Source organism: Pristiophorus japonicus, chromosome X (genome assembly GCF_044704955.1).
Source record: "Pristiophorus japonicus isolate sPriJap1 chromosome X, sPriJap1.hap1, whole genome shotgun sequence".
NCBI classification, from domain to species: Eukaryota; Metazoa; Chordata; class Chondrichthyes; family Pristiophoridae; genus Pristiophorus; species Pristiophorus japonicus.
Window position 1 is genome coordinate 6660468 of NC_092010.1, and position 19371 is coordinate 6679838.

The window sequence follows — 19371 nt, forward strand, 5'->3', positions numbered from 1 at the left end:
AGAGAGGGGCTGGTGGCGGAGCTGGGAGAGGGTCTGCGGGTGGAGCTGGGAGAGGGGCTGGTGGCGGAACTGAGAGAGCGGTTGGTGGCGGAGCTGGGAGAGTGTCTGCGGGCGGAGCTGGGAGAGGGTCTGCGGGCGGAGCTGAGAGAGGGGCTGGTGGCGGAGCTGGGCGAGGATCTGCGCGTGGAGCTGGGAGGATCTGCAGGTGGAACTGGGAGAGGGACTGGTGGCGGAGCTGGGAGAGGGTCTGCGGGTGGAGCTGGGAGAGGGGCTGGTGGCGGAGCTGGGAGTGGGGCTGGTGGTGGAGCTGGGAGAGGGGCTGGTGGCGCAGCTGAGAGAGGGGTTGGTGGCGGAGCTGAGAGAGGGGCTGGTGGCGGAGCTGGGAGAGGTTCTGCGGGTCGAGCTGGGAGAGGGTCTGCGAGCGGAGCTGAGAGATGGGCTGGTGGCGGAGCTGAGAGAGGGGCTGCTGGCGGAGCAGGGAGAGGGTCTGCACGTGGAGCTGGGAGAGGGTCTGCGGGTGGAGCTGGGAGAGGGACTGGTGGCGGAGCTGATAGAGGGGCTGCTGGCGGAGCTGAGAGAGGGGCTGCTGGCGGCCTGAGAGAGGGGCTGGTGGCGGAGCTGGGAGAGGGGCTGGTGGCGGAGCTGAGAGAGGGGCTGGCGGCGGAGCTGAGAGAGGGGCTGGTGGCTGAGCTGGGAGAGGATCTGCGGGTGGAGCTGGGAGAGGGGCTGGTGGCGGAGCTGGGAGAGGGGCTGCTGGCGGAGCTGGGAGAGGTTCTGCGGGTGGAGCTGGGAGAGGGTCTGCGGGTGGAGCTGGGAGAGGTGCTGGTGGCGGAGCTGAGAGAGGGGCTGGTGGCGGAGCTGGGAGAGGGTCTGCGGGTGGAGCTGGGAGAGGGGTTGGTGGCGGAACTGAGAGAGGGGCTGGTGGCGGAGCTGGGAGAGGGTCTGCGGGTGGAGCTGGGAGAGGGGCTGGTGGCGGAGCTGAGAGAGGGGCTGGTGGCGGAGCTGGGAGAGGGTCTGCGGGTGGAGCTGGGAGAGGGGCTGGTGGCGGAGCTGAGAGAGGGGCTGTTGGCGGAGCTGGGAGAGGGTCTGCGGGTCGAGCTGGTAGAGGGTCTGCGGGCGGAGCTGAGAGAGGGGCTGGTGGCGGAGCTGGGCGAGGATCTGCGCGTGGAGCTGGGAGGATCTGCAGGTGGAACTGGGAGAGGGACTGGTGGCGGAGCTGGCAGAGGGGCTGGTGACGGAGGTGAGAGAGGGGCTGGTGGCGGAGGTGAGAGAGGGGCTGGTGGCAGAGCTGGGAGAGGGGCTGGTGGCGGAGCTAGGAAAGGGTCTGCGGGTGGAGCTGGGAGAGGGTCTGCGGGTAAATTTGGGAGGGGGACATGTGGCGGAGCTGGGAGAGGGGCTGGTGGCGGAGCTGGGAGAGGGGCTGGTGGCGGAGCTAAGAGAGGGGCTGGTGGCGGAGCTGAGAGAGAGGCTGGAGGCGGAGCTGGGAGAGGGTTTGCGCGTGGAGCTGGGAGAGGGTCTGCGGGTGGAGCTGGGAGAGGGACTGGTGGCGGAGCTGAGAGAGGGGCTGGTGGCGGAGCTGGCAGAGGGGCTTGTGGCGGAGCTGAGAGAGGGGCTGGTGGCGGAGCTGGGAGAGGGTCTCTGGGTGGAGCTGGGAGAGGGTCTGCGGGCGGAGCTGAGAGAGGGTCTGCGGGCGGAGCTGAGAGAGGGGCTGGTGGCGGAGCTGAGAGAGGGGCTGGTGGCGGAGCTGGCAGAGGGGCTTGTGGCGGAGCTGAGAGAAGGGCTGGTGGCGGAGCTGGGAGACGGGCTGTGGGTGGAGCTGGGAGAGGGGCTGGTGGCGGAGCTGAGAGAGGGGCTGGTGGCGGAGCTGGGAGAGGGTCTGCGGGCGGAGCTGGGAGAGGGTCTGTGGGTGGAGCTGGGAGAGGGGCTGGTGGCGAAGCTGAGAGAGGGGCTGGTGGCGGAGCTGGGAGAGGTTCTGCGGATGGAGCTGGGAGAGGGTCTGCGGGCGGAGCTGAGAGACGGGCTGGTGGCGGAGCTGGGCGAGGATCTGCGCGTGGAGCTGGGAGGATCTGCGGGTGGAACTGGGAGAGGGACTGGTGGCGGAGCCGGCAGAGGGGCTGGTGACGGAGGTGAGAGAGGGGCTGGTGGCGGAGGTGAGAGAGGTGCTGGTGGCGGAGGTGAGAGAGGTGCTGGTGGCAGAGCTGGGAAAGGGTCTGCGGGTGGAGCTGGGAGAGGGTCTGCGGGTAAATTTGGGAGGGGGCCATGTGGCGGAGCTGGGAGAGGTGCTGGTGGCGGTGCTGGGAGAGGGGCTGGTGGCGGAGCTAAGAGAGGGGCTGGTGGCGGAGCTGAGAGAGAGGCTGGAGGCGGAGCTGGGAGAGGGTTTGCGCGCGGAGCTGGGAGAGGGTCTGCGGGCGGAGCTGGGAGAGGTGCTGGTGGCGGAGCTGAGAGATGGGCTGGTGGCGGAGCTGGGAGAGGGTCTGCGGGCGGAGCTGGGAGAGGGGCTGGTGGCGGAGCTGGGAGAGGGTCTCTGGGTGGAGCTGGGAGAGGGTCTGCGGGCGGAGCTGAGAGAGGGTCTGCGGGCGGAGCTGAGAGAGGGGCTGGTGGCGGAGCTGAGAGAGGGGCTGGTGGCGGAGCTGAGAGAAGGGCTGGTGGCAGAGCTGGCAGAGGGGCTTGTGGCGGAGCTGAGAGAGGGGCTGGTGGCGGAGCTGGGAGAGGGGCTGTGGGTGGAGCTGGGAGAGGGGCTGGTGGCGGAGCTGAGAGAGGGGCTGGTGGCGGAGCTGGGAGAGGGTCTGCGGGCGGAGTTGGGAGAGGGTCTGTGGGTGGAGCTGGGAGAGGGGCTGGTGGCGGAGCTGAGAGAGGGGCTGGTGGCGGAGCTGGGAGAGGTTCTGCGGGTGGAGCTGGGAGAGGGTCTGCGGGCGGAGCTGAGAGAGGGGCTGGTGGCGGAGCTGGGCGAGGATCTGCGCGTGGAGCTGGGTGGATCTGCGGGTGGAACTGGGAGAGGGACTGGTGGCGGAGCTGGCAGAGGGGCTGGTGACGGAGGTGAGAGAGGGGCTGGTGGCGGAGGTGAGAGAGGTGCTGGTGGCAGAGCTGGGAGAGGGGCTGGTGGCGGAGCTGGGAAAGGGTCTGCGGGTGGAGCTGGGAGAGGGTCTGCGGGTAAATTTGGGAGGGGGCCATGTGGCGGAGCTGGGAGAGGGGCTGGTGGCGGAGCTGGGAGAGGGGCTGGTGGCGGAGCTAAAAGAGGGGCTGGTGGCGGAGCTGAGAGAGAGGCTGGAGGCGGAGCTGGGAGAGGGTTTGCGCGCGGAGCTGGGAGAGGGTCTGCGGGCGGAGCTGAGAGAGGGGCTGGTGGCAGAGCTGAGAGAGGGGCTGGTGGCGGAGCTGAGAGAAGGGCTGGTGGCAGAGCTGGCAGAGGGGCTGGTGGCGGAGCTGAGAGAGGGGCTGGTGGCGGAGCTGAGAGAGGGGCTGGTGGCGGAGCTGGGAGAGGGTCTGTGGGTGGAGCTGGGAGAGGGGCTGGTGGCGGAACTGGGAGAGGGGCTGGTGGCGGAGCTGAGAAAGGGGCTGGTGGCGGAGCTGGGAGAGGGTCTCTGGGTGGAGCTGGGATAGGGTCTGCGGGCGGAGCTGAGAGAGGGTCTGCGGGCGGAGCTGAGAGAGGGGCTGGTGGCGGAGCTGAGAGAGGGGCTGGTGGCGGAGCTGAGAGAAGGGCTGGTGGCAGAGCTGGCAGAGGGGCTTGTGGCGGAGCTGAGAGAGGGGCTGGTGGCGGAGCTGGGAGAGGGGCTGTGGGTGGAGCTGGGAGAGGGGCTGGTGGCGGAGCTGAGAGAGGGGCTGGTGGCGGAGCTGGGAGAGGGTCTGCGGGCGGAGCTGGGAGAGGGTCTGTGGGTGGAGCTGGGAGAGGGGCTGGTGGCGGAGCTGAGAGAGGGGCTGGTGGCGGAGCTGGGAGAGGTTCTGCGGTGGAGCTGGGAGAGGGTCTGCGGGCGGAGCTGAGAGAGGGGCTGGTGGCGGAGCTGGGCGAGGATTTGCGCGTGGAGCTGGGAGAGGGGCTGGTGGCGGAGCTGGGAGAGGGTCTGCGGGCGGAGCTGGGAGAGGGTCTGTGGGTGGAGCTGGGAGAGGGGCTGGTGGCGGAGCTGAGAGAGGGGCTGGTGGCGGAGCTGGGAGAGGTTCTGCGGGTGGAGCTGGGAGAGGGTCTGCAGGAGGAGCTGGGAGAGGGTCTGCGGTCGGAGCTGGGAGAGGGGCTGGTGGCGGAACTGAGAGAGGGGCTGGTGGCGGAGCTGGGAGAGGGTCTGCGGGTGGAGCTGGGAGAGGGGCTGGTGGCGGAACTGAGAGAGGGGTTGGTGGCGGAGCTGGGAGAGGATCTGCGGGTGGAGCTGGGAGAGGGGCTGGTGGCGGAGCTGGGAGAGGGGCTGCTGGCGGAGCTGAGAGAGGGGCTGCTGGCGGAGCTGAGAGAGGGGCTGCTGGAGGAGCAGGGAGAGGGTCTGCGCGCGGAGCTGAGAGAGGGGCTGCTGGCGGAGCTGAGAGAGGGTCTGCGGGTGGAGCTGGGAGAGGGGCTGGTGGCGGAGCTGAGAAAGGGGCTGGTGGCGGAGCTGGGAGAGGGTCTCCGGGAGGAGCTGGGAGAGGGTCTGCGGGCGGAGCTGAGAGAGGGTCTGCGGGCGGAGCTGAGAGAGGGGCTGGTGGCGGAGCTGAGAGAGGGGCTGGTGGCGGAGCTGGCAGAGGGGCTGGTGGCGGAGCTGAGAGAGGGGCTGGTGGCGGAGCTGGGAGAGGATCTGCGGGTGGAGCTGGGAGAGGGGCTGGTGGCGGAACTGAGAGAGCGGTTGGTGGCGGAGCTGGGAGAGGGTCTGCGGGTGGAGCTGGGAGAGGGGCTGGTGGCTGAGCTGGGAGAGGATCTGCGGGTGGAGCTGGGAGAGGGGCTGGTGGCGGACCTGAGAGAGGGGCTAGTGGCGGAGCTGGGAGAGTGTCTGCGGGCGGAGCTGGGAGAGGGTCTGCGGGCGGAGCTGGGAGAGGGTCTGCGGGCGGAGCTGAGAGAGGGGCTGGTGGCGGAGCTGGGCGAGGATCTGCGCGTGGAGCTGGGAGGATCTGCAGGTGGAACTGGGAGAGGGACTGGTGGCGGAGCTGGGAGAGGGTCTGCGGGTGGAGCTGGGAGAGGGGCTGGTGGCGGAGCTGGGAGTGGGGCTGGTGGTGGAGCTGGGAGAGGGGCTGGTGGCGCAGCTGAGAGAGGGGCTGGTGGCGCAGCTGAGAGAGGGGCTGGTGGCGGAGCTGGGAGAGGTTCTGCGGGTCGAGCTGGGAGAGGGTCTGCGGGCGGAGCTGATAGAGGGGCTGCTGGCGGAGCTGAGAGAGGGGCTGCTGGCGGCCTGAGAGAGGGGCTGCTGGCGGAGCTGGGAGAGGGGCTGCTGGCGGAGCTGGGAGAGAGGCTGCTGGCGGAGCTGGGAGAGGTTCTGCGGGTGGAGCTGGGAGAGGGTCTGCGGGTGGAGCTGGGAGAGGTGCTGGTGGCGGAGCTGAGAGAGGGGCTGGTGGCGGAGCTGGGAGAGGGTCTGCGGGTGGAGCTGGGAGAGGGGTTGGTGGCGGAACTGAGAGAGGGGCTGGTGGCGGAGCTGGGAGAGGGTCTGCGGGTGGAGCTGGGAGAGGGGCTGGTGGCGGAGCTGAGAGAGGGGCTGGTGGCGGAGCTGGGAGAGGGTCTGCGGGTGGAGCTGGGAGAGGGGCTGGTGGCGGAGCTGAGAGAGGGGCTGTTGGCGGAGCTGGGAGAGGGTCTGCGGGTCGAGCTGGTAGAGGGTCTGCGGGCGGAGCTGAGAGAGGGGCTGGTGGCGGAGCTGGGCGAGGATCTGCGCGTGGAGCTGGGAGGATCTGCAGGTGGAACTGGGAGAGGGACTGGTGGCGGAGCTGGCAGAGGGGCTGGTGACGGAGGTGAGAGAGGGGCTGGTGGCGGAGGTGAGAGATGTGCTGGTGGCAGAGCTGGGAGAGGGGCTGGTGGCGGAGCTAGGAAAGGGTCTGCGGGTGGAGCTGGGAGAGGGTCTGCGGGTAAATTTGGGAGGGGGACATGTGGCGGAGCTGGGAGAGGGGCTGGTGGCGGAGCTGGGAGAGGGGCTGGTGGCGGAGCTAAGAGAGGGGCTGGTGGCGGAGCTGAGAGAGAGGCTGGAGGCGGAGCTGGGAGAGGGTTTGTGCGTGGAGCTGGGAGAGGGTCTGCGGGTGGAGCTGGGAGAAGGACTGGTGGCGGAGCTGATCGAGGGGCTGGTGGCGGAGCTGGGAGAGGTTCTGCGGGTGGAGCTGGGAGAGGGTCTGTGGGTGGAGCTGGGAGAGGTGCTGGTGGCGGAGCTGAGAGAGGGGCTGGTGGCGGAGCTGGCAGAGGGGCTTGTGGCGGAGCTGAGAGAGGGGCTGGTGGCGGAGCTGGGAGAGGGTCTCTGGGTGGAGCTGGGAGAGGGTCTGCGGGCGGAGCTGAGAGAGGGTCTGCGGGCGGAGCTGAGAGAGGGGCTGGTGGCGGAGCTGAGAGAGGGGCTGGTGGCGGAGCTGGCAGAGGGGCTTGTGGCGGAGCTGAGAGAGGGGCTGGTGGCGGAGCTGGGAGACGGGCTGTGGGTGGAGCTGGGAGAGGGGCTGGTGGCGGAGCTGAGAGAGGGGCTGGTGGCGGAGCTGGGAGAGGTTCTGCGGGTGGAGCTGGGAGAGGGTCTGCGGGTAAATTTGGGAGGGGGCCATGTGGCGGAGCTGGGAGAGGGGCTGGTGGCGGAGCTGGGAGAGGGGCTGGTGGCGGAGCTAAAAGAGGGGCTGGTGGCGGAGCTGAGAGAGAGGCTGGAGGCGGAGCTGGGAGAGGGTTTGCGCGCGGAGCTGGGAGAGGGTCTGCGGGCGGAGCTGAGAGAGGGGCTGGTGGCAGAGCTGAGAGAGGGGCTGGTGGCGGAGCTGAGAGAAGGGCTGGTGGCAGAGCTGGCAGAGGGGCTGGTGGCGGAGCTGAGAGAGGGGCTGGTGGCGGAGCTAAGAGAGGGGCTGGTGGCGGAGCTGAGAGAGAGGCTGGAGGCGGAGCTGGGAGAGGGTTTGTGCGTGGAGCTGGGAGAGGGTCTGCGGGTGGAGCTGGGAGAAGGACTGGTGGCGGAGCTGATCGAGGGGCTGGTGGCGGAGCTGGGAGAGGTTCTGCGGGTGGAGCTGGGAGAGGGTCTGTGGGTGGAGCTGGGAGAGGTGCTGGTGGCGGAGCTGAGAGAGGGGCTGGTGGCGGAGCTGGCAGAGGGGCTTGTGGCGGAGCTGAGAGAGGGGCTGGTGGCGGAGCTGGGAGAGGGTCTCTGGGTGGAGCTGGGAGAGGGTCTGCGGGCGGAGCTGAGAGAGGGTCTGCGGGCGGAGCTGAGAGAGGGGCTGGTGGCGGAGCTGAGAGAGGGGCTGGTGGCGGAGCTGGCAGAGGGGCTTGTGGCGGAGCTGAGAGAGGGGCTGGTGGCGGAGCTGGGAGACGGGCTGTGGGTGGAGCTGGGAGAGGGGCTGGTGGCGGAGCTGAGAGAGGGGCTGGTGGCGGAGCTGGGAGAGGTTCTGCGGGTGGAGCTGGGAGAGGGTCTGCGGGTAAATTTGGGAGGGGGCCATGTGGCGGAGCTGGGAGAGGGGCTGGTGGCGGAGCTGGGAGAGGGGCTGGTGGCGGAGCTAAAAGAGGGGCTGGTGGCGGAGCTGAGAGAGAGGCTGGAGGCGGAGCTGGGAGAGGGTTTGCGCGCGGAGCTGGGAGAGGGTCTGCGGGCGGAGCTGAGAGAGGGGCTGGTGGCAGAGCTGAGAGAGGGGCTGGTGGCGGAGCTGAGAGAAGGGCTGGTGGCAGAGCTGGCAGAGGGGCTGGTGGCGGAGCTGGGAGAGGGGCTGGTGGCGGAGCTAAGAGAGGGGCTGGTGGCGGAGCTGAGAGAGAGGCTGGAGGCGGAGCTGGGAGAGGGTTTGTGCGTGGAGCTGGGAGAGGGTCTGCGGGTGGAGCTGGGAGAAGGACTGGTGGCGGAGCTGATCGAGGGGCTGGTGGCGGAGCTGGGAGAGGTTCTGCGGGTGGAGCTGGGAGAGGGTCTGTGGGTGGAGCTGGGAGAGGTGCTGGTGGCGGAGCTGAGAGAGGGGCTGGTGGCGGAGCTGGCAGAGGGGCTTGTGGCGGAGCTGAGAGAGGGGCTGGTGGCGGAGCTGGGAGAGGGTCTCTGGGTGGAGCTGGGAGAGGGTCTGCGGGCGGAGCTGAGAGAGGGTCTGCGGGCGGAGCTGAGAGAGGGGCTGGTGGCGGAGCTGAGAGAGGGGCTGGTGGCGGAGCTGGCAGAGGGGCTTGTGGCGGAGCTGAGAGAGGGGCTGGTGGCGGAGCTGGGAGACGGGCTGTGGGTGGAGCTGGGAGAGGGGCTGGTGGCGGAGCTGAGAGAGGGGCTGGTGGCGGAGCTGGGAGAGGTTCTGCGGGTGGAGCTGGGAGAGGGTCTGCGGGTAAATTTGGGAGGGGGCCATGTGGCGGAGCTGGGAGAGGGGCTGGTGGCGGAGCTGGGAGAGGGGCTGGTGGCGGAGCTAAAAGAGGGGCTGGTGGCGGAGCTGAGAGAGAGGCTGGAGGCGGAGCTGGGAGAGGGTTTGCGCGCGGAGCTGGGAGAGGGTCTGCGGGCGGAGCTGAGAGAGGGGCTGGTGGCAGAGCTGAGAGAGGGGCTGGTGGCGGAGCTGAGAGAAGGGCTGGTGGCAGAGCTGGCAGAGGGGCTGGTGGCGGAGCTGAGAGAGGGGCTGGTGGCGGAGCTGAGAGAGGGGCTGGTGGCGAAGCTGGGAGAGGGTCTGTGGGTGGAGCTGGGAGAGGGGCTGGTGGCGGAACTGGGAGAGGGGCTGGTGGCGGAGCTGAGAAAGGGGCTGGTGGCGGAGCTGGGAGAGGGTCTCTGGGTGGAGCTGGGATAGGGTCTGCGGGCGGAGCTGAGAGAGGGTCTGTGGGCGGAGCTGAGAGAGGGGCTGGTGGCGGAGCTGAGAGAAGGGCTGGTGGCAGAGCTGGCAGAGGGGCTTGTGGCGGAGCTGAGAGAGGGGCTGGTGGCGGAGCTGGGAGAGGGGCTGTGGGTGGAGCTGGGAGAGGGGCTGGTGGCGGAGCTGAGAGAGGGGCTGGTGGCGGAGCTGGGAGAGGGTCTGCGGGCGGAGCTGGGAGAGGGTCTGTGGGTGGAGCTGGGAGTGGGGCTGGTGGCGGAGCTGAGAGAGGGGCTGGTGGCGGAGCTGGGAGAGGTTCTGCGGTGGAGCTGGGAGAGGGTCTGCGGGCGGAGCTGAGAGAAGGGCTGGTGGCGGAGCTGGGCGAGGATTTGCGCGTGGAGCTGGGAGGATCTGCGGGTGGAACTGGGAGAGGGACTGGTGGCGGAGCTGGCAGAGGGGCTGGTGACGGAGGTGAGAGAGGGGCTGGTGGCGGAGGTGAGAGAGGTGCTGGTGGCAGAGCTGGGAGAGGGGCTGGTGGCGGAGCTGGGAAAGGGTCTGCGGGTGGAGCTGGGAGAGGGTCTGCGGGTAAATTTGGGAGGGGGCCATGTGGCGGAGCTGGGAGAGGGGCTGGTGGCGGAGCTGGGAGAGGGGCTGGTGGCGGAGCTAAGAGAGGGGCTGGTGGCGGAGCTGAGAGAGAGGCTGGAGGCGGAGCTGGGAGAGGGTTTGCGCGCGGAGCTGGGAGAGGGTCTGCGGGCGGAGCTGAGAGAGGGGCTGGTGGCAGAGCTGAGAGAGGGGCTGGTGGCGGAGCTGAGAGAAGGGCTGGTGGCAGAGCTGGCAGAGGGGCTGGTGGCGGAGCTGAGAGAGGGGCTGGTGGCGGAGCTGAGAGAGGGGCTGGTGGCGGAGCTGGGAGAGGGTCTGTGGGTGGAGCTGGGAGAGGGGCTGGTGGCGGAACTGGGAGAGGGGCTGGTGGCGGAGCTGAGAAAGGGGCTGGTGGCGGAGCTGGGAGAGGGTCTGCGGGCGGAGCTGGGAGAGGGTCTGCGGGCGGAGCTGAGAGAGGGGCTGGTGGAGGATCTGCGCGTGGAGCTGGGAGGATCTGCGGGTGGAACTGGGAGAGGGACTGGTGGCGGAGCTGGCAGAGGGTCTGCGGGTGGAGCTGGGAGAGGGGCTGGTGGCGGAGCTGGGAGTGGGGCTGGTGGTGGAGCTGGGAGAGGGGCTGGTGGCGCAGCTGAGAGAGCGGCTGGTGGCGCAGCTGAGAGAGGGGCTGGTGGCGGAGCTGGGAGAGGTTCTGCGGGTCGAGCTGGGAGAGGGTCTGTGGGCGGAGCTGAGAGAGGGGCTGGTGGCGGAGCTGGGCGAGGATCTGCGCGTGGAGCTGGGAGGATCTGCGGGTGGAACTGGGAGAGGGACTGGTGGCGGAGCTGGCAGAGGGGCTGGTGACGGAGGTGAGAGAGGGGCTGGTGGCGGAGGTGAGAGAGGTGCTGGTGGCAGAGCTGGGAGAGGGGCTGGTGGCGGAGCTGGGAAAGGGTCTGCGGGTGGAGCTGGGAGAGGGTCTGCGGGTAAATTTGGGAGGGGGACATGTGGCGGAGCTGGGAGAGGGGCTGGTGGCGGAGCTGGGAGAGGGGCTGGTGGCGGAGCTGAGAGAGAGGCTGGAGGCGGAGCTGGGAGAGGGTTTGCGGGTGGAGCTGGGAGAGGGTCTGCGGGTGGAGCTGGGAGAGGGACTGGTGGCGGAGCTGATCGAGGGGCTGGTGGCGGAGCTGGGAGAGGTTCTGCGGGTGGAGCTGGGAGAGGGTCTGCGGGTGGAGCTGGGAGAGGTGCTGGTGGCGGAGCTGAGAGAGGAGCTGGTGGCGGAGCTGGGAGAGGGTCTGCGGGCGGAGCTGGGAGAGGGGCTGGTGGCGGAGCTGGGAGAGGGTCTCTGGGTGGAGCTGGGAGAGGGTTTGCGGGCGGAGCTGAGAGAGGGTCTGGTGGCGGAGCTGAGAGAGGGGCTGGTGGCGGAGCTGAGAGAGGGGCTGGTGGCGGAGCTGAGAGAAGGGCTGGTGGCAGAGCTGGCAAAGGGGCTTGTGGCGGAGCTAAGAGAGGGGCTAGTGGCGGAGCTGGGAGAGGGTCTGTGGGTGGAGCTGGGAGAGGGGCTGGTGGCGGAGCTGAGGGAGGGGCTGGTGGCGGAGCTGGGAGAGGTTCAGCGGGTCGAGCTGGGAGAGGGTCTGCGGGCGGAGCTGAGAGAGGGGCTGGTGGCGGAGCTGGGCGAGGATCTGCGGGTGGAGCTGGGAGGATCTGCGGGTGGAACTGGGAGCGGGACTGGTGGCGGAGCTGGCAGAGGGGCTGGTGACGGAGGTGAGAGAGGGGCTGGTGGCAGAGCTGGGAGAGGGGCTGGTGGCGGAGCTGGGAGAGGGGCTGGTGGCGGAGCTAAGAGAGGGGCTGGTGGCGGAGCTGAGAGAGAGGCTGGAGGTGGAGCTGCGAGAGGGTCTGCGGGTGCAGCTGGGAGAGGGACTGGTGGCGGAGCTGGGAGAGGTTCTGGTGGCGGAGCTGGGAGAGGGTCTGTGGGTGGAGCTGGGAGAGGGGCTGGTGGCGGAGCTGAGGGAGGAGCTGGTGGCGGAGCTGGGAGAGGTTCTGCGGGTCGAGCTGGGAGAGGGTCTGCGGGCGGAGCTGAGAGAGGGGCTGGTGGCGGAGCTGGGCGAGGATCTGCGGGTGGAGCTGGGAGGATCTGCGGGTGGAACTGGGAGAGGGACTGGTGGCGGAGCTGGCAGAGGGGCTGGTGACGGAGGTGAGAGAGGGGCTGGTGGCGGAGGTGAGAGAGGTGCTGGTGGCAGAGCTGGGAGAGGGGCTGGTGGCGGAGCTGGGAAAGGGTCTGCGGGTGGAGCTGGGAGAGGGTCTGCGGGTAAATTTGGCAGGGGTCCATGTGGCGGAGCTGGGAGAGGGGCTGGTGGCGGAGCTGGGAGAGGGGCTGGTGGCGGAGCTAAGAGAGGGGCTGGTGGCGGAGCTGAAAGAGAGGCTGGTGGCGGAGCTGGGAGAGGGTTTGCGCGCGGAGCTGGGAGAGGGTCTGCGGGCGGAGCTGAGAGAGGGGCTGGTGGCAGAGCTGAGAGAGTGGCTGGTGGCGGAGCTGAGAGAAGGGCTGGTGGCAGAGCTGGCAGAGGGGCTGGTGGCGGAGCTGAGAGAGGGGCTGGTGGCGGAGCTGAGAGAGGGGCTGGTGGCGGAGCTGGGAGAGGGTCTGTGGGTGGAGCTGGGAGAGGGGCTGGTGGCGGAACTGGGAGAGGGGCTGGTGGCGGAGCTGAGAAAGGGGCTGGTGGCGGAGCTGGGAGAGGGTCTGCGGGCGGAGCTGGGAGAGGGTCTGCGGGCGGAGCTGAGAGAGGGGCTGGTGGCGGAGCTGGGGGAGGATCTGCGCGTGGAGCTGGGAGGATCTGCGGGTGGAACTGGGAGAGGGACTGGTGGCGGAGCTGGCAGAGGGTCTGCGGGTGGAGCTGGGAGAGGGGCTGGTGGCGGAGCTGGGAGTGGGGCTGGTGGCGGAGCTGGGCGAGGGTCTGCGCGTGGAGCTGGGAGGATCTGCGGGTGGAAGTGGGAGAGGGACTGGTGGCGGAGCTGGCAGAGGGGCTGGTGACGGAGGTGAGAGAGGGGCTGGTGGCGGAGGTGAGAGAGGTGCTGGTGGCAGAGCTGGGAGAGGGGCTGGTGGCGGAGCTGGGAAAGGGTCTGCGGGTGGAGCTGGGAGAGGGTCTGCGGGTAAATTTGGGAGGGGGACATGTGGCGGAGCTGGGAGAGGGGCTGGTGGCGGAGCTGGGAGAGGGGCTGGTGGCGGAGCCAGGAGAGGGGCTGGTGGCGGAGCTGAGAGAGAGGCTGGAGGCGGAGCTGGGAGAGGGTTTGCGGGTGGAGCTGGGAGAGGGTCTGCGGGTGGAGCTGGGAGAGGGACTGGTGGCGGAGCTGATCGAGTGGCTGGTGGCGGAGCTGGGAGAGGTTCTGCGGGTGGAGCTGGGAGAGGGTCTGCGGGTGGAGCTGGGAGAGGTGCTGGTGGCGGAGCTGAGAGAGGGGCTGGTGGTGGAGCTGGGAGAGGGTCTGCGGGCGGAGCTGGGAGAGGGGCTGGTGGCGGAGCTGGGAGAGGGTCTCTGGGTGGAGCTGGGAGAGGGTTTGCGGGCGGAGCTGAGAGAGGGCCTGCGGGCGGAGGTGAGAGAGGGGCTGGTGGCGGAGGTGAGAGAGGTGCTGGTGGCAGAGCTGGGAGAGGGGCTGGTGGCGGAGCTGGGAAAGGGTCTGCGGGTGGAGCTGGGAGAGGGTCTGCGGGTAAATTTGGGAGGGGGCCATGTGGCGGAGCTGGGAGAGGGGCTGGTGGCGGAGCTGGGAGAGGGGCTGGTGGCGGAGCTGGGAGAGGGGCTGGTGGCGGAGCTGAGAGAGAGGCTGGAGGCGGAGCTGGGAGAGGGTTTGCGCGCGGAGCTGGGAGAGGGTCTGCGGGCGGAGCTGAGAGAGGGGCTGGTGGCAGAGCTGAGAGAGGGGCTGGTGGCGGAGCTGAGAGAAGGGCTGGTGGCAGAGCTAGCAGAGGGGCTGATGGCGGAGCTGAGAGAGGGGCTGGTGGCGGAGCTGAGAGAGGGGCTGGTGGCGGAGCTGGGAGAGGGTCTGTGGGTGGAGCTGGGAGAGGGGCTGGTGGCGGAACTGGGAGAGGGGCTGGTGGCGGAGCTGAGAAAGGGGCTGGTGGCGGAGCTGGGAGAGGGTCTCTGGGTGGAGCTGGGATAGGGTCTGAGGGCGGAGCTGAGAGAGGGTCTGTGGGCGGAGCTGAGAGAGGGGCTGGTGGCGGAGCTGAGAGAAGGGCTGGTGGCAGAGCTGGCAGAGGGGCTTGTGGCGGAGCTGAGAGAGGGGCTGGTGGCGGAGCTGGGAGAGGGGCTGTGGGTGGAGCTGGGAGAGGGACTGGTGGCGGAGCTGGCAGAGGGGCTGGTGACGGAGGTGAGAGAGGGGCTGGTGGCGGAGGTGAGAGATGTGCTGGTGGCAGAGCTGGGAGAGGGGCTGGTGGCGGAGCTAGGAAAGGGTCTGCGGGTGGAGCTGGGAGAGGGTCTGCGGGTAAATTTGGGAGGGGGACATGTGGCGGAGCTGGGAGAGGGGCTGGTGGCGGAGCTGGGAGAGGGGCTGGTGGCGGAGCTAAGAGAGGGGCTGGTGGCGGAGCTGAGAGAGCAGCTGGAGGCGGAGCTGGGAGAGGGTTTGCGCGTGGAGCTGGGAGAGGGTCTGCGGGTGGAGCTGGGAGAGGGACTGGTGGCGGAGCTGATCGAGGGGCTGGTGGCGGAGCTGGGAGAGGTTCTGCGGGTGGAGCTGGGAGAGGGTCTGTGGGTGGAGCTGGGAGAGGTGCTGGTGGCGGAGCTGAGAGAGGGGCTGGTGACGGAGCTGGCAGAGGGGCTTGTGGCGGAGCTGAGAGAGGGGCTGGTGGCGGAGCTGGGAGAGGGTCTCTGGGTGGAGCTGGGAGAGGGTCTGCGGGCGGAGCTGAGAGAGGGTCTGCGGGCGGAGCTGAGAGGGCGGAGCTGAGAGAGGGGCTGGTGGCGGAGCTGGCAGAGGGGCTTGTGGCGGAGCTGAGAGAGGGGCTGGTGGCGGAGCTGGGAGACGGGCTGTGGGTGGAGCTGGGAGAGGGGCTGGTGGCGGAGCTGAGAGAGGGGCTGGTGGCGGAGCTGGGAGAGGGTCTGCGGGCGGAGCTGGGAGAGGGTCTGTGGGTGGAGCTGGGAGAGGAGCTGGTGGCGGAGCTGAGAGAGGGGCTGGTGGCGGAGCTGGGAGAGATTCTGCGGGTGGAGCTGGGAGAGGGTCTGCGGGCGGAGCTGAGAGAGGGGCTGGTGGCGGAGCTGGGCGAGGATCTGCGCGTGGAGCTGGGAGGATCTGCGGGTGGAACTGGGAGAGGGACTGGTGGCGGAGCTGGCAGAGGGGCTGGTGGCAGAGCTGGGAGAGGGGCTGGTGGCGGAGCTGGGAAAGGGTCTGCGGGTGGAGCTGGGAGAGGGTCTGCGGGTAAATTTGGGAGGGGGCCATGTGGCGGAGCTGGGAGAGGTGCTGGTGGCGGTGCTGGGAGAGGGGCTGGTGGCGGAGCTAAGAGAGGGGCTGGTGGCGGAGCTGAGAGAGAGGCTGGAGGCGGAGCTGGGAGAGGGTTTGCGCGCGGAGCTGGGAGAGGGTCTGCGGGCGGAGCTGAGAGAGGGGCTGGTGGCATAGCTGAGAGAGGGGCTGGTGGCGGAGCTGAGAGAAGGGCTGGTGGCAGAGCTGGCAGAGGGGCTGGTGGCGGAGCTGAGAGAGGGGCTGGTGGCGGAGCTGAGAGAGGGGCTGGTGGCGGAGCTGGGAGAGGGTCTGTGGGTGGAGCTGGGAGAGGGGCTGGTGGCGGAACTGGGAGAGGGGCTGGTGGCGGAGCTGAGAAAGGGGCTGGTGGCGGAGCTGGGAGAGAGTCTCTGGGTGGAGCTGGGAGAGGGTCTGCGGGCGGAGCTGAGAGAGGGTCTGCGGGCGGAGCTGAGAGAGGGGCTGGTGGCGGAGCTGAGAGAGGGGCTGGTGGCGGAGCTGAGAGAAGGGCTGGTGGCAGAGCTGGCAGAGGTTCTGCGGGTGGAGCTGGGAGAGGGTCTGCGGGTGGAGCTGGGAGAGGTGCTGGTGGCGGAGCTGAGAGAGGGGCTGGTGGCGGAGCTGGGAGAGGGTCTGCGGGCGGAGCTGGGAGAGGGGCTGGTGGCGGAGCTGGGAGAGGGTCTCTGGGTGGAGCTGGGAGAGGGTCTGCGGGCGGAGCTGAGAGAGGGTCTGCGGGCGGAGCTGAGAGAGGGGCTGGTGGCGGAGCTGAGAGAGGGGCTGGTGGCGGAGCTGAGAGAAGGGCTGGTGGCAGAGCTGGCAGAGGGGCTTGTGGCGGAGCTGAGAGAGGGGCTGGTGGCGGAGCTGGGAGAGGGGCTGTGGGTGGAGCTGGGAGAGGGGCTGGTGGCGGAGCTGAGTGAGGGGCTGGTGGCGGAGCTGGGAGAGGGTCTGCGGGCGGAGTTGGGAGAGGGTCTGTGGGTGGAGCTGGGAGAGGGGCTGGTGGCGGAGCTGAGAGAGGGGCTGGTGGCGGAGCTGGGAGAGGTTCTGCGGGTGGAGCTGGGAGAGGGTCTGCGGGCGGAGCTGAGAGAGGGGCTGGTGTCGGAGCTGGGCGAGGATCTGCGCGTGGAGCTGGGAGGATCTGCGGGTGGAACTGCGAGAGGGACTGGTGGCGGAGCTGGCAGAGGGGCTGGTGACGGAGGTGAGAGAGGGGCTGGTGGCGGAGGTGAGAGAGGTGCTGGTGGCAGAGCTGGGAAAGGGTCTGCGGGTGGAGCTGGGAGAGGGTCTGCGGGTAAATTTGGGAGGGGGCCATGTGGCGGAGCTGGGAGAGGGGCTGGTGGCGGAGCTGGGAGAGGGGCTGGTGGCGGAGCTAAAAGAGGGGCTGGTGGCGGAGCTGAGAGAGAGGCTGGAGGCGGAGCTGGGAGAGGGTTTGCGCGCGGAGCTGGGAGAGGGTCTGCGGGCGGAGATGAGAGAGGGGCTGGTGGCAGAGCTGAGAGAGGGGCTGGTGGCGGAGCTGAGAGAAGGGCTGGTGGCAGAGCTGGCAGAGGGGCTGGTGGCGGAGCTGAGAGAGGGGCTGGTGGCGGAGCTGAGAGAGGGGCTGGTGGCGGAGCTGGGAGAGGGTCTGTGGGTGGAGCTGGGAGAGGGGCTGGTGGCGGAACTGGGAGAGGCTGGTGGCGGAGCTGAGAAAGGGGCTGGTGGCGGAGCTGGGAGAGGGTCTCTGGGTGGAGCTGGGATAGGGTCTGCGGGCGGAGCTGAGAGAGTGTCTGCGGGCGGAGCTGAGAGAGGGGCTGGTGGCCGAGCTGAGAGAGGGGCTGGTGGCGGAGCTGAGAGAAGGGCTGGTGGCAGAGCTGGCAGAGGTTCTGCGGGTGGAGCTGGGAGAGGGTCTGCGGGCGGAGCTGAGAGAGGGTCTGCGGGCGGAGCTGAGAGAGGGGCTGGTGGCGGAGCTGAGAGAGGGGCTGGTGGCGGAGCTGAGAGAAGGGCTGGTGGCAGAGCTGGCAGAGGTTCTGCGGGTGGAGCTGGGAGAGGGTCTGCGGGTGGAGCTGGGAGAGGTGCTGGTGGCGGAGCTGAGAGAGGGGCTGGTGGCGGAGCTGGGAGAGGGTCTGCGGGCGGAGCTGGGAGAGGGGCTGGTGGCGGAGCTGGGAGAGGGTCTCTGGGTGGAGCTGGGAGAGGGTCTGCGGGCGGAGCTGAGAGAGGGTCTGCGGGCGGAGCTGAGAGAGGGGCTGGTGGCGGAGCTGAGAGAGGGGCTGGTGGCGGAGCTGAGAGAAGGGCTGGTGGCAGAGCTGGCAGAGGGGCTTGTGGCGGAGCTGAGAGAGGGGCTGGTGGCGGAGCTGGGAGAGGGGCTGTGGGTGGAGCTGGGAGAGGGGCTGGTGGCGGAGCTGAGAGAGGGGCTGGTGGCGGAGCTGGGAGAGGGTCTGCGGGCGGAGTTGGGAGAGGGTCTGTGGGTGGAGCTGGGAGAGGGGCTGGTGGCGGAGCTGAGAGAGGGGCTGGTGTTTGGAGCTGGGAGAGGTTCTGCGGGTGGAGCTGGGAGAGGGTCTGCGGGCGGAGCTGAGAGAGGGGCTGGTGTCGGAGCTGGGCGAGGATCTGCGCGTGGAGCTGGGAGGATCTGCGGGTGGAACTGCGAGAGGGACTGGTGGCGGAGCTGGCAGAGGGGCTGGTGACGGAGGTGAGAGAGGGGCTGGTGGCGGAGGTGAGAGAGGTGCTGGTGGCAGAGCTGGGAAAGGGTCTGCGGGTGGAGCTGGGAGAGGGTCTGCGGGTAAATTTGGGAGGGGGCCATGTGGCGGAGCTGGGAGAGGGGCTGGTGGCGGAGCTGGGAGAGGGGCTGGTGGCGGAGCTAAAAGAGGGGCTGGTGGCGGAGCTGAGAGAGAGGCTGGAGGCGGAGCTGGGAGAGGGTTTGCGCGCGGAGCTGGGAGAGGGTCTGCGGGCGGAGATGAGAGAGGGGCTGGTGGCAGAGCTGAGAGAGGGGCTGGTAGCGGAGCTGAGAGAAGGGCTGGTGGCAGAGCTGGCAGAGGGGCTGGTGGCGGAGCTGAGAGAGGGGCTGGTGGCGGAGCTGAGAGAGGGGCTGGTGGCGGAGCTGGGAGAGGGTCTGTGGGTGGAGCTGGGAGAGGGGCTGGTGGCGGAACTGGGAGAGGGGCTGGTGGCGGAGCTGAGAAAGGGGCTGGTGGCGGAGCTGGGAGAGGGTCTCTGGGTGGAGCTGGGATAGGGTCTGCGGGCGGAGCTGAGAGAGTGTCTGCGGGCGGAGCTGAGAGAGGGGCTGGTGGCGGAGCTGAGAGAGGGGCTGGTGGCGGAGCTGAGAGAAGGGCTGGTGGCAGAGCTGGCAGAGGTTCTGCGGGTGGAGCTGGGAGAGGGTCTGCGGGTGGAGCTGGGAGAGGTGCTGGTGGCGGAGCTGAGAGAGGGTCTGCGGGCGGAGCTGAGAGAGGGGCTGGTGGCGGAGCTGAGAGAAGGGCTGGTGGCAGAGCTGGCAGAGGGGCTTGTGGCGGAGCTGAGAGAGGGGCTGGTGGCGGAGCTGGGAGAGGGGCTGTGGGTGGTGCTGGGAGAGGGGCTGGTGGCGGAGCTGAGAGAGGGGCTGGTGGCGGAGCTGGGAGAGGGTCTGCGGTCGGAGCTGGGAGAGGGTCTGCGGGTGGAGCTGGGAGAGGTGCTGGTGGCGGAGCTGAGAGAGGGGCTGGTGGCGGAGCTGGCAGAGGGTCTGCGGGCGGAGCTGGGAGAGGGGCTGGTGGCGGAGCTGGGAGAGGGTCACTGGGTGGAGCTGGGAGAGGGTTTGCGGGCGGAGCTGAGAGAGGGTCTGCGGGCGGAGCTGAGAGAGGGGCTGATGGCGGAGCTGAGAGAGGGGCTGGTGGCGGAGCTGGGAGAGGGTCTGCGGGCGGAGCTGGGAGAGGGGCTGGTGGCGGAGCTGGGAGAGGGTCTCTGGGTGGAGCTGGGAGAGGGTCTGCGGGCGGAGCTGAGAGAGGGTCTGCGGGCGGAGCTGAGAGAGGGGCTGGTGGCGGAGCTGAGAGAAGGGCTGGTGGCAGAGCTGGCAGAGGGGCTTGTGGCGGAGCTGAGAGAGGGGCTGGTGGCGGAGCTGGGAGAGGGGCTGTGGGTGGTGCTGGGAGAGGGGCTGGTGGCGGAGCTGAGAGAGGGGCTGGTGGCGGAGCTGGGAGAGGGTCTGCGGTCGGAGCTGGGAGAGGGTCTGCGGGTGGAGCTGGGAGAGGTGCTGGTGGCGGAGCTGAGAGAGGGGCTGGTGGCGGAGCTGGCAGAGGGTCTGCGGGCGGAGCTGGGAGAGGGGCTGGTGGCGGAGCTGGGAGAGGGTCACTGGGTGGAGCTGGGAGAGGGTTTGCGGGCGGAGCTGAGAGAGGGTCTGCGGGCGGAGCTGAGAGAGGGGCTGGTGGCGGAGCTGAGAGAGGGGCTGGTGGCGGAGCTGAGAGAAGGGCTGGTGGCAGAGCTGGCAAAGGGGCTTGTGGCGGAGCTGAGAGAGGGGCTAGTGGCGGAACTGGGAGAGGGTCCGTGGGTGGAGCTGGGAGAGGGGCTGGTGGCGGAGCTGAGGGAGGGGCTGGTGGCGGAGCTGGGAGAGGTTCTGCGGGTCGAGCTGGGAGAGGGTCTGCG

General features: G+C 69.8%; 1 protein-coding gene across 1 annotated transcript; it reads left to right on the top strand.

Annotated features, from left to right (window-relative positions):
* Positions 1-1978: 1978 nt before the first annotated feature.
* On the top strand, positions 1979-12406 carry LOC139240798 (uncharacterized). Its single transcript, XM_070869276.1, has 9 exons — positions 1979-2126; positions 3781-3933; positions 3981-4370; positions 4677-4702; positions 5833-6000; positions 9935-10442; positions 10500-10725; positions 11934-12166; positions 12231-12406. Exons 1-9 carry the CDS (start codon positions 1979-1981, stop codon positions 12404-12406), a joined length of 2028 nt encoding a protein of 675 aa, XP_070725377.1.
* The last annotated feature ends 6965 nt before the right edge of the window (positions 12407-19371 follow it).